The 12,070-nt window shown below is 40.4% G+C and overlaps 1 protein-coding gene across 2 annotated transcripts in view; it reads left to right on the top strand.

The window, feature by feature from the left end:
• LOC117428253 (EMI domain-containing protein 1) overlaps positions 1–12,070 on the top strand; it is a 75,511-nt gene continuing 63,441 nt past the window's right edge. Inside the window, exons 1-3 of one of the 2 annotated variants that reach the window (XM_058994760.1) lie at positions 1–645; positions 9,796–9,909; positions 10,436–10,539. In XM_058994760.1, coding sequence (XP_058850743.1) covers positions 278–645; positions 9,796–9,909; positions 10,436–10,539 — 586 coding nt within the window. In that variant the 5' untranslated portion in view covers positions 1–277. The remainder of the gene's footprint in view (positions 646–9,795; positions 9,910–10,435; positions 10,540–12,070) is intronic. The other variant, XM_058994761.1, reaches the window with a different exon arrangement.

Below are 12,070 nucleotides of genomic sequence, written 5' to 3' on the forward strand. Positions count from 1 at the left end.
GGGGTCAGCGGGTAACGTTGTCCAAGAGGACTATCCCTCTTATTAAACGCTTGGCTCACTGTCTGAGACGCTCAATCTATCGTCGACTGAGTTTCAACTAAAGCCGTGCGTTACTACCAAAACGAGCAACAGATAGGCACATAGCAAGAGGGGAGGGATAGCTCCAAAGCTATTTAAGTTCATTGCAACTGTGCTAGTGAACTTCTTGAAGGAATTGCTATGCTTGCACTTTTATACCGTTAACATTACGTGGGAGAAACCTAGACCCACTCGTTGAATGCGTTCTCAGCATAAACTGCAGTTAAATCACTGTTTCTTTTCAGTACTTTTTTTGGGAAAGGGGGGTGCGATTCCTCTAAATGAGAAAGGAGCGTGGAAGCGGATTGTTTTTCTTGGATCAGCTTTTTGTTTGAAGGGAAGCAGAAACGGCAGCCGCGTTGCCACTCGCATTGCAGAGATGATACATTTTTGTCGTTTTTCGTTCCCTGTATTATGCCGGAGAAATTTGCAGTGGATTGTGTTACTGGTGTGCCTCTCGCCAGTAGCACTAGGGACTTGGGGGGCTGGTTTGTACAAGTACCCGAGCGGGGTTCAGCACGGGATAGAGCACACCGCAGCTTCATCTAGCAATGGGAATCCCAGGAGGTACGGTTTATTTTTATGTTTAATATATATATATATATATATATATATATATATATATATATATATATATATATATATATATATATATATATATATATATATAACAATGATGTTATTTGTGCTTTTATTTACAGGTGTTTTGCCTCCAGGACTCCTTTTTAAACGAGATGTAACATCTAGATGGTTTATTTAGCAAAACAACATTTCTAAATAGATCCGGTATTATTATTTATTTCTTAGCAGACGTCCTTATCCAGGGCGACTTACAATTGTTACAAGATATCACATTATGTTTACATACAATTACATTATTTTTTACACACAATTACCCATTTATACAGTTGGGTTTTTACTGGAGCAATCGAGGTAAAGTACTTTGCTCAAGGGTACAGCAGCAGTGTCCCCCATCTGGCACTGAACCCACGACTCTCCAGTCAAGAGTCCAGAGCCTTAACCACTGTTCCCCTCATATTGCTTTATCTCATGACGGGATTTGCACATTGCCCGCTGGTTATATTGCTTTCCTCACCTTTTATCCTACTGTCATTGTAATGTACTCATATCCTCTCTCTTTCTCCATCACTAGCGGTTTCCCTTTCCACTGAAACCCAATCCCAACAAGACGCTAATTGGTAACAGCAAGCTAAGCAGTTACTGTGTTTACCACTGCGCAAGGATCACGTTTCCATACTTCAAAGTTACTTCCTAAAATCGATTTTCCCTGTGGATGGTTGTGCACATTGTACCCTTGCTTTTATCGAAATTAATGAATCCCGAGTACGGAGCACTTGCTGGATTCAAGCCACACACACACGGGTTTGCATAAGCAAATTAATTTCGCCTACAGACATGGTTTGAATCGACCTATTTGTATTCACATTTTTTACCGGTTGTGCAGTTGAGAAAACGACATCTGGATTAGATTGTGTGTGCAATGGTTTTCAAGCGAATTAGCACAAACAATAAACTAAAGGCAACAGAGCAGTTACTTTTGGTTTAGGTGTCCTTTAGTGTGGAAGGATTTTTCGCCTAAAAACACGAGGGAAGCTGGCATAACGCTGTGGAGGTAGGCCAGCTGATGGTTGGAGGCAGTGTGACCTAGTAGTTGGAGCTGGAGTAGGAGGTAGGCAGTGTTGGGATATAGGGGCAGTGTGACCAAGTGAACTGTTTCTTAAACTGAGTACTGGGAGGCACGCTGGTCTAGTGGTTAGAGCTGAAGACTAGCAGTGGAACCTGGATATTTTAGGCGGGTGTCACTGTGAACACCTGTCCAGCATGCACACATCTTTTATTTTATTCTTGAGTGTAATGCATACAATGTCCAGTAGGTGGGTTTGGAGTATTACGGTATGTTTGTTTATTTCCGCAACAGCCCAATAGAGTATCGCTGCAGACCAGTAGAAAGTCGTCTCATCACCCAACTGTGCAAGATAAAACACTTCTCACATTGAAATAGTAATACAAAAATATTAATTGGAAATATACATATTACGTATTTATATTTAGAAACGGTTTTATAAACACCGGTACTGCTAATTTTAAATAAGCATTTGTATAAAAACTAACCACATATAAGTGAAGATACGTTAAAAAAATACTAATTCCTCTGCTTAAACATGAAAAATACTGTTTTGTTTATACATTTGCCAGCTTTGCTTTCATTGTTAAATAGTAATCAGTAATTACTACAATTCTGAGAGGCTGGCTTCTATGAACACGTCACTTAATTCACGCCAACGCATATGGTTAAGTGCAGATGCTGCTGCTGAGAAGGGTGCTGATCACTGGCACGCCAGGCCTACCTCTTCAGGCCTACCTCTTCAGTTGCACATTTTCCAAGCAGGGGAGTTTCAAACACTCTCAACAGGGGGCCCTGTCACTCTCCTCTGAAGGCTGACTCTATTAGGTAGCCTCTTTCATTCATCATTGAGGACAGGCACACTTAGAGGGGTCCCATGGGAGCGTTTATTCTTTCCCTTTCAGAAAAGAGGCCCCTGTATGGTGTCTTTCTATTGATGTAACACCATTTTCAGTACCTTGGCCTACAAATAAACTAACACCATTTCATTTAAGTGTGAACAAGATAAACCAGTACCTATCTGCAGCACTGACCAAATGATATCTAAAATGGCAATGCAGACAGACATTGGCAATGCAATGGTAGAACAAGGTTATTTAGAGTTGTACAGTCTGAACTATGAGCCAGTGGTATAATTTTCATATGTGAACATACAGATGGTATAGACACATTGCAGTACCATGGTACTGTATTACTGAAACAGGACTATCAGATCAGAACCACAGTGCAATAGTTGTAACAAGTCCATTGTGTTGCCATTGCTGGTAATGCTGTGGTCCGCTAGATATGGTTCTGCTAAGGTTTTTTTCAGGGTGATACACTGGGATTATAAATGTCGTTTTCAGGCTTTTCTATAAACCTGTAGCATACAGAAGCAGTGTGTTAAAACCATAGGAAAAAGCCAGGCTATTAAACACAGGTTATCAAGTTCGGACAGCTGTGACTCCTGACTTTCCTGTAAACATTTACAATACTCTAATAACAGGAAAATCAGTTGGTTTATCATCTCCTTCCTCCATGTTCAAGCCGCATTGGGCTCTTTTTCAGGAGCGTTGCCTATACTAACTACCATGCTGAATTATAACATTATAGTGAGGATGAGCACATCAAAAGATAAAATCCTCCATCAAAGTAGCGATTAAAGACAGATGTGCTTCCTCATTTCACTTTAGGGCAAGGGAGAAGGAGGAGGGCAGAGCAGTTAGTTGGTTGCTGACAGTAGTGTTCTGTTCAGCTTTTTTATTTCTATGGCTTGACTTCTTTATTTGCCAAGTATGCTGGCTTTTTACCATAGTTTATATTTAGAATACTACATTGAATAGTATACATTTAGCTCAGTTCTTTGTATTAGGCTGGGCTACAGTGGAACAGTGATTAGAGAAAGTGCTGGGCTGCAGTGTGGAAGGTAGTGGGTTTGAGTAGCTCAGTGGTTAGAGAAAGTAAGCTCTGGGTGAAAGGTATTGGGTTCCCGTGTGGAATTCAAGTTTACATGCTGCTTTGTTTCTTTTTTTATTAGACACTACAGAGAGGTTAACTGGACCGTGGCCCTACTTAAGCTCTAGTTAACAAGGGCTATTTTTACTGTTGTGTTTGAGGTTAAGACAGCTGTTATTTCCTCCCGGCCTGGTTCTGTTGAAATGCTGCGCCCCATTGAGCAGTGCGAGGCTGGGGTCGTGTCGTTAACCTCTGACACCAGTGGAAAACCGAATGCCGCAAGTCACGCCATCTCTGTTACTGCCCTCTAAACTCTCCAGTCTACCCTGGCAAAAAAAATGTAATTAAACTGGTGCTGTGCTGTAATGAGTGTGAAGTCACACTGTGTACAAGAGGTCTGCACTGAAGCTCATATAACAATGGCTTGGATACACGTCTTAGATTTTATCAGAGTCCGTGGGTACAGAGTGAGGGGAGAGAGTGGATTGCTGCTGTATAACAGTCCTATTGTGATGCAAGTGCAATGGCAAATAAGACCGTCGGAAATGTATAAAACTAGAAACAACTGGCAGGAATGAGAGGGCAAATTAGGGCTCTGTGTTGCGTCTATCTAGTTTCATACTGTTAACATTCTCATAATGTACCTCTTACACTTGCTTTGAAATTGGGCCCTGTGTGTTTATACAACGAATATTGCGTCCTTCACAAAAAGTTCAGCCGTGAGAGTTTTTTTTGCAACAAGTCCCCAGTCTTTCTAGGCATGGAAAAAACATGCAAGCGATGGACACTGTATTTTTGCAAAGAAGGTAAACTGTTGACCCTATCTGCATATGAGGTGGGTCGAGGTAAGATAACCTACACAGAAGCTTGAGAAAAACTTAAAGCCACAATATGTAGTCAAGAAGCATCTGCCAACCGAGCACTGAATGCAAAGTGATGGAACTTTTAATTCAGATAAAAATCTATTAGGAACTAAAGAATACAGTTAGAACAGTTTGCATGAAAGAAATAACGCTAACGGTTGTAAGACAATTTATATACATCAATTGCACCAAACGGGGCCTCGACATTGAAAAGGATGACCCAGTTCACCCCCGCACAAGGTCCGCAGAAGAAGCCCCCACACTCCCTCGACACACCCTTTGAACCCCATTGAAAAACTGAAATGTCTCCTCACAAAAGGCCACCCTTGACGCATCCCATTAGCTTCTATTGAAAAGCAGTCCCTCCCTGTCAGTCTTTGAGAGGCTGCTGTAAAGAAGGGCCCCTCTTTACAAATGGAAACAGTAAGAAAGCCCCCTTCTTTCTCCCCAGGTCTCTTTTTTCATGTCTTCAAGCTTCTATACCACCCCCTTCTGATATTCGACTTCCTCTGCCATTCTGAAAGTCCCTAACCGTTATACATTTAAGTAGCTGCTCCAACACTCAGTCTGTTTACATGGACATTGATACAAGGGATTAAAAAAGTGACAGATATTGGAATTGTATTGCTATAGCTGTAGTCAGTCTTTATTGTATTACCTTATTACAGTGCTACTCCTTTATACTGTCACGCTGTAGTCGGGAGCCATAGTTACAAGAGCTATGCTATCTGTGTTCCGCCTTATAAAGAGAATGGAAAGTGTAATGGCATTATGGGACACATGGGAGCCATGGCAACAGTGCCTTATAAGTAACCGATTACCTTGTGTAAAGGGCTGCCTAATAAAGGGGGAGCACTGTAATAATGATTCATTCAGAGGAATCAGTTTTAACAGCATCATCAGTGGTCTCAATTCGTTGTAATGTCTTCGAGGTCAAAGTGTGTCAGACAGTGGTTGCTTGATGACAGATCTCTGAGCAATGTGATGTAACTTCTCATTTAGATTAAAAAAATCTACTCAAGCACAAAATTAGAATGGTTGGCATGAAAGAAAAACTAAAATAAATAAGGACCAAGGACCAAGGACCAAGGAAGACTTACAAAGAAATATTTCTTTAATCTAGTAAATTAACAGATATTGAAATTGGACAGAATTGGATGGGAGAAAATGGCTTCTTCTCATTTGTAAATTTTCATATGTTGTTAAACTTTTATTTTATTTTATTTAAAAAAAAAATGTTTATGTGTTTCTTTTACAACTGCACATTTTGGACGTGTGTAATGATAGTCAGAGTCATGGAATTATATCTGTTGAGAAGGCATGGGGGAGTTTAAGACCCTGTGAGTCACAGGTAGAATCTAGTGCCCAGATTGAGACCACTGGCTTTTAGCCACATAACAGCCAGTGCCAGCAGCATGAGTCAAATTTTCATAGAGCCTAATATCATAATTAATTCCTTAATTGTAACATTTCTTAAAGGTCTAGTTACATTCACATTCAAACAACAAATGGAAAGAATTCTATACATGCTTCAAAGAGGGGGAATAGTGAATACGGTCAAAAAGTAATGCACTGCACTGTGGGAACATGTAGTAAAAATGTAATTTTATTTTGACATATGATATCTAGTGCTGCTCCTGGTTCAGGAAATCTCTGTTTGCAAGCCATGCTTTCAGTTAGTGTTGCACTTACTTGGTCATTTTACCTAGAAGGTGTAATTGTCCCCATGCGTTCAACGACTACATCTTTTGCCTAAAGTAGTGCCAGATATCATATTTTATAATGAAAATACATGTTTGCTATGACAGTGTTTATTTCAAAACTGCACATTTTAAGACACATTTTAACTAGTTATTAGTTTAGCAATTTTTTACACTGCTCTAACAATGTAATAAGCCGATTAATATTGTTTCATGTTATTATTCACTGTAGATTTATTTTATATAAATTGTTCTAACTTAAGTCTGTTTAGAGTTTTCATTTCTAATAGTTTTTTTTTTTCTAAATAAAGTTCACAGCATGCTGATCTTATTAAATTGACATCAATAGGATCAAATATAACAAAACAGCCCTAACTAGGAAGTGGCTTTTACTGAGACGACCTTTAAAGTGAGGTTTTACTCGATCTAAACTCGGATTACTTAAGAATGACATGATCCTAGTGTTTTAGATGTTACTATTAGACCTAATAAACTCCATGCATTATTCCCATTCTCCCATCACAGGAGGCCAGGGATAAAGATTATGAATAAACATGACATTTGTCCTATCAAATCAGTCATAACACCCAGTAATGAATTATAAACTGGAGTAGTCAAGTCAACAATAATTTAGTCAAGTAGGCAATTGTTTTTGCAAAATGTCTTTTTTGATTTCTTGATTGCTTTGACCGCTAAACCTTGGTGGGAAAGTACACTTCAGGGTCACCTCAATGTGGGGTAATCTGGCGAGCGTTCTAGCTTTAAAGAGGCCCCTCCTGTAAAGCCCGGCAACATCTGCCATTGATTACAGCAATTCAGCTTTCAGATTTGCCAACTTTGCATTACCTCCTTAAATGAGATGGTTTGTGTTGCATTATTGCCAGAATCACACTTTGTTTTTGGTCTTTATGACTGAGGACAGCAAAAAGGAAGCAGTGTGGCACTGGGAAGGAGGCAGTGTGGCCTAGTGGTTAGAGCTGAGGGACTGGGAGAGAGGCAGTGTGGCCTAGTGCTTAGAGCTGAGAGACTGGGAGCAAGGCAGGCTGGTCTACTGGTTTGAGCTGAGGAACTGGGTGGGAGGTAATGAGGCTGAGTGTTTAGAGCTGAGGGACTGGGAGGGATGCAGTGTGGCCTAATGGGTACAGCTGAGAGACTGGGAGCAAGGCAGGTTGGTCTTGTGGTTTGAGCTGAGGAATGGTGGGAGGTAATGAGGCCTAGTGGTCAGAGCTGACAGACTGGTAGGAAGAGCTAACAGGGAGCAGTGTAATTATAATTTTCCATGCAGCTCCGTCTCTAAGTCTGACCTCTAAGGATGCAAGTCACTTGTATATTGTTCTCGAAGACTAGAAGAACAGTGTGTAGTATAGGGCTATAATGGGGAGTTAAACACAGCAAAGCAGGGCTTGCAAGATTATTGTCTGTGCCATGCAGCACGCAAAATAGACCCCTGTCTTTAAATTCCAGTCTGCCCACTGCCTGCTGGCCACAAAGAAGGATTGTGTGTTTCTACAGTACGAGTGCAGAAAACAATCAGTTATCCACGGCAGGCTGCTAGGGTAGTGAGACAGCATGAAACAGAGGGTCTGGATTAAACAGGTCTCTACGCCAATGTGCAGAGTTCAAATCTGAAAGGACAACTGGGTACATAGGGATCTGTGGCATTACTGTGGTATGAATAATAACCTGCATTTCGCTGAATATATTTACTGTATGTAATTAGGTGTCTGTACATACATAGAGTGGATAACAAATTAGCAATTGCAGTCAAGAAGCATCTGCCAACCGAGCACTTGATCATCTGAGCAAACTCACAACAGGGAGATGCAGCTTTTATATATTCCAGAATACATGTCAGTAATTCCATTTGCACTATGAACACGTTAATGTGAGTGTCAGCTCAGTTGAACAAAATTGTGTGCTACATACTAAAGGTGTTTTAAAATGCCTAACCCCTGTTCTCACACTTAAATGTGACTTGAGAATATGACCACACTTTGTGTACAGTGTCCAGTTCTAGGCACTACAGTACCAAAAAGACATTGTGGCCCTGGAGAGAGTCCAATGAAAGGGCTTAAAGGAATGAGCCATGAAGAGAGGTTGAAAGGACTGACTCTATTAACCTAAAACAAAGAAGAATTAGTAAGTAAGTACAGGGATGGCTTTAGTTCTTGCAAGTGGTGACAAAAAAGGTAGACAAGTGGTTTGCTACTGTGAAATTACTGTGAATGTTCTTCTGCAAACGTCTGGAGGCTGTTTATGAATTCCGAATAAGTTCCCACTCCAAAATGACTTGCATTTTTCATACTTTGTCTTGCGGATCTCGACCACAGGCCTCAATTGATCCAGTCTCAGCTTGAGATGTCCTGTGCTTTCAGACATATGGTAGCAGTTATAGGAGCAAGAATTCAAACTGGCTGTGTGCAGTTTGGGGTTTAAAATGGTACAGATCCACCACAACTCCCAGCACTAAAGGAATGTAGAAAAGGAAGCACATTCATGTTTTTGTTATTTAATTCCAGCTGAAGTTAACTGTTTTTTTTTTCCAGTCACATGTATTAGTATTCTGGAAAGTAATGTTGGTGTGTGTGTATACATATATACAGTATAAAATAATGTTAATATAACACTATTTAACTAAGTTATAATTTAATATAACAATACGACTGTGTCTTTTCTATAACTAGATCCTTATGTGACCTATACATTACATGAGTTTATTAGTGTGCTATAGGATTTCTTGATTAATTTAGTCTTCTTTCATAATAATATACAATGTAATACAATGCACAATACAGCATCATTATATATACAGAATCTAAAATACATTTAGATTAAAAATAAACATGCACATATCTTTTTTTTTTTTTGCACACTGTCTGGACACTTTATTAGGGCACATACCTAATATCGGGTTGACTCGCCATTTTCCCTTATTACAGCCTTGACAACATGCTTGAAGATGTACTGAGGGATGGTAATCCATTCAGTCAGAATTGGTGGAGAGACGTAGGCAGAGGATTGTATTGACGAATGCATTGTTCAAATTCATCCCATGCATGCTCAGTTGGATTAAGACCCAGGGATTGTGGTGTTCGTGGAAGATGCCTGAAGTCTGAGTCATGCTCCTCAAACCATTTGCGCTCAGTTTCTGGCGTGATGGATGGGTGCATTGTCGGCTTGAAAGTAGCCATCGCTATCAGGGTACAAGTTAAGCATTGTGGGCGGACTGGAGCGCAGCGATCCTCAAGTAAACTACATTCGAGAAGAGTCAAGAGGCAGGGTCCAGGAGAACATCCCCACGCCAGAAGATACCAAATCCAATCGGGTAGATGGGACCTAATAGAGTGGCCAAGAAGTGTCGAACCTGCATCCAAAGGACCCCTTACCAATAGTGATAAAGCTATGATATTCTGTAGGTTACTGAGAGTATCAGAATCTGGGACAATGTGGGGGAACCTGTCCTTAAGCATTTCATTTTTACATGTGCTGTAGATACATTTTCTTCATGATGCTCTGTTTTGGGATTTACAGTACAGCTAGGGAACTATGTTACTAACAGTCTTTTTTTTCACAGGAATTGGTGCCCGTACTCCATTACCAAGACAGTCAGCTGTCAGGTCCAGAATGGCACTACCCTGCAGAGAGTCTACCAGAGCTGTCGCTGGCCTCAGGGCTGTACCGGGAGGAGGTAGGGGTGCAGATGGATGCAGAAATACTAACTTTATAGAACGACAAAAAATACATCCAATCATTTAGGGGTGTAGCGATTCCTCATGTACTGATGGATCATGATTCTTTATATAATATATTGTATTGCCATAGAGGTATATATCGTTTGTAAAGTGATACAAGAACAAAAGCACAACAGAGCTCATTGCAGTTCAACAAGTGGTTCTTGAATGAAGAATACGTGTGTTTTATAGCTGGTATGAATACATACTCTTCCTAACTCATTTTATTTCTTTCCTTAACAAAATAGTCCCTCATTAAATGATATGCATCATATCGTGACATGAGAGTACCGTTACACCCCAAACGTGGATCAATTGATATACAGATTCATAGAGGTTATGCAAAACCTCAAATCTTTATCAGTGTTGTAGTTGAGTTCATGGTTGACTCATGGCATCACTCAACACGAGAATAAACGTACTGATGTGTAACTTGCAGAGGGTCCGTGGGTCTGTGTGTGACTGTGTGTGTCTGGCTTGCAGTTACCGCACGGTGCTGAGGCCCTCCTATAAGGTGGCGTTCCGGACAGTGTCGGCGATGGAGTGGAAGTGTTGCCCTGGTTACAGGGGTGCGCACTGCGAGGCAGGTAAGAAGAGCGGCTGTATCAACTGCCTGACTATTAGACTCACTGTTACAACTTTAGTATCAGGCCTCTCCATGGCTGAAGCTGGATTTAGAAATACTAAAAGAATTGAATTTATCTAGCTTCTCTAGCGTTTCTAAATTCAGCACTATTGAGTGTTGAATAGTTATGGATGTCAGTTGGATTTGCAAAGCGGCCTTCTTTGGTTTTGAGAAGTGAATACGAGCAGAAGGTGAGAGTTCTTTTAATGCCTAGCAACAATGCGGTTTGGGGTGCTATTACGCTGTCACAGATGATAATGCAAGATAGAATATAATAGCCCAAAAACAGAATGATGATGATGAGGAAGATGATGATGATTGTTATTACTAGTATTACTTTTTTTCTATTGGTGTCATACACCAGCTGGATATATGATGCTCAATAAACCAAACTCCAGACACTTTTCTCCACTGCATTTCAAATAAAATTAATAGTTTTTCCTCCTGGCTTGCTTGAGAGAACTTTCTCTCAGATTTCTTGAATACAGAGGAAAATGAAACTGTTCAATTCCTCCTCGTCGGTCTCTCTGTTTGCACGGTCAGGGCTTCCAGTTTCACTTGTCTCTGCCAGTCTGTCATTTGTGGTCACTGACTCTGGATTTGGGTAGAATGGGCCTGGCTTCTGCATTTTTAACTGTGGAAAGGTAACCCGACAGGGCAAAGTTTCTGCCCCCCTCCCCTCTCAGTTCAGTTTAGTCGAATTTAGCCCTTCGTTGTCAAACCCATGAAACAGGTATTGCCAAAGGGATTACACACCCAATAATATTGAATTTACATACTGTAAGACTCGATTACAACCATTGTAGGTTTTTCATCTCATGAAGTAAACAAAACCGTCAAAAGCAAACACTATAAAACAAAAATGGCTGTTTTTTTTTAAATATACATTTATGCATGAGAAGTATTGGGGGATCTGGGGATCAAAGGAGATGCCTGTCCATCTGTCTGTAATGAATTGCCATGGAAAGGGTCTATTGCTGATGTCAGTATTATTTACTCATTAGCCACCCGGAGGAGATCCATCACATGACAAGTCCTTGAATTTGTACATATCTATAGAGCCACTAATCGTATTCTTCTAGAACTTGGTTATTCTTTAGCACAATTTATTGAGAGTATCGGAATCTGGGGATCTAAGACAACACCTGTCCATCAGTATTTACATATGTACTTACTGTATATTACCCTTACATTATTACATAGAGAGGAGATAGATCAAAGATCATTTTTAATGATACACATGACTCTAACTATAACTCGCAACAGGAAGCCACTTTTTTTATATCACAGAAGACAATTGGCATAACAAATAAACCAGGCATGTTCGGGACAGCCCATTTTACGCAAAGTGTGTGTTACGTATGACACTGCTAGATAATGGCTATTTATTTGCTTACTTGTCAGACAAATCCTGGGAAAGGATCCGATCATGAATTGCTTTTGTTGAGACGAGAGGCAGTGATATTGTGCAGTTCAAAGCTGTCCTCTGTGCT

This window comes from Acipenser ruthenus, chromosome 21, assembly GCF_902713425.1.
Source record: "Acipenser ruthenus chromosome 21, fAciRut3.2 maternal haplotype, whole genome shotgun sequence".
Classification (NCBI taxonomy): domain Eukaryota; kingdom Metazoa; phylum Chordata; class Actinopteri; order Acipenseriformes; family Acipenseridae; genus Acipenser; species Acipenser ruthenus.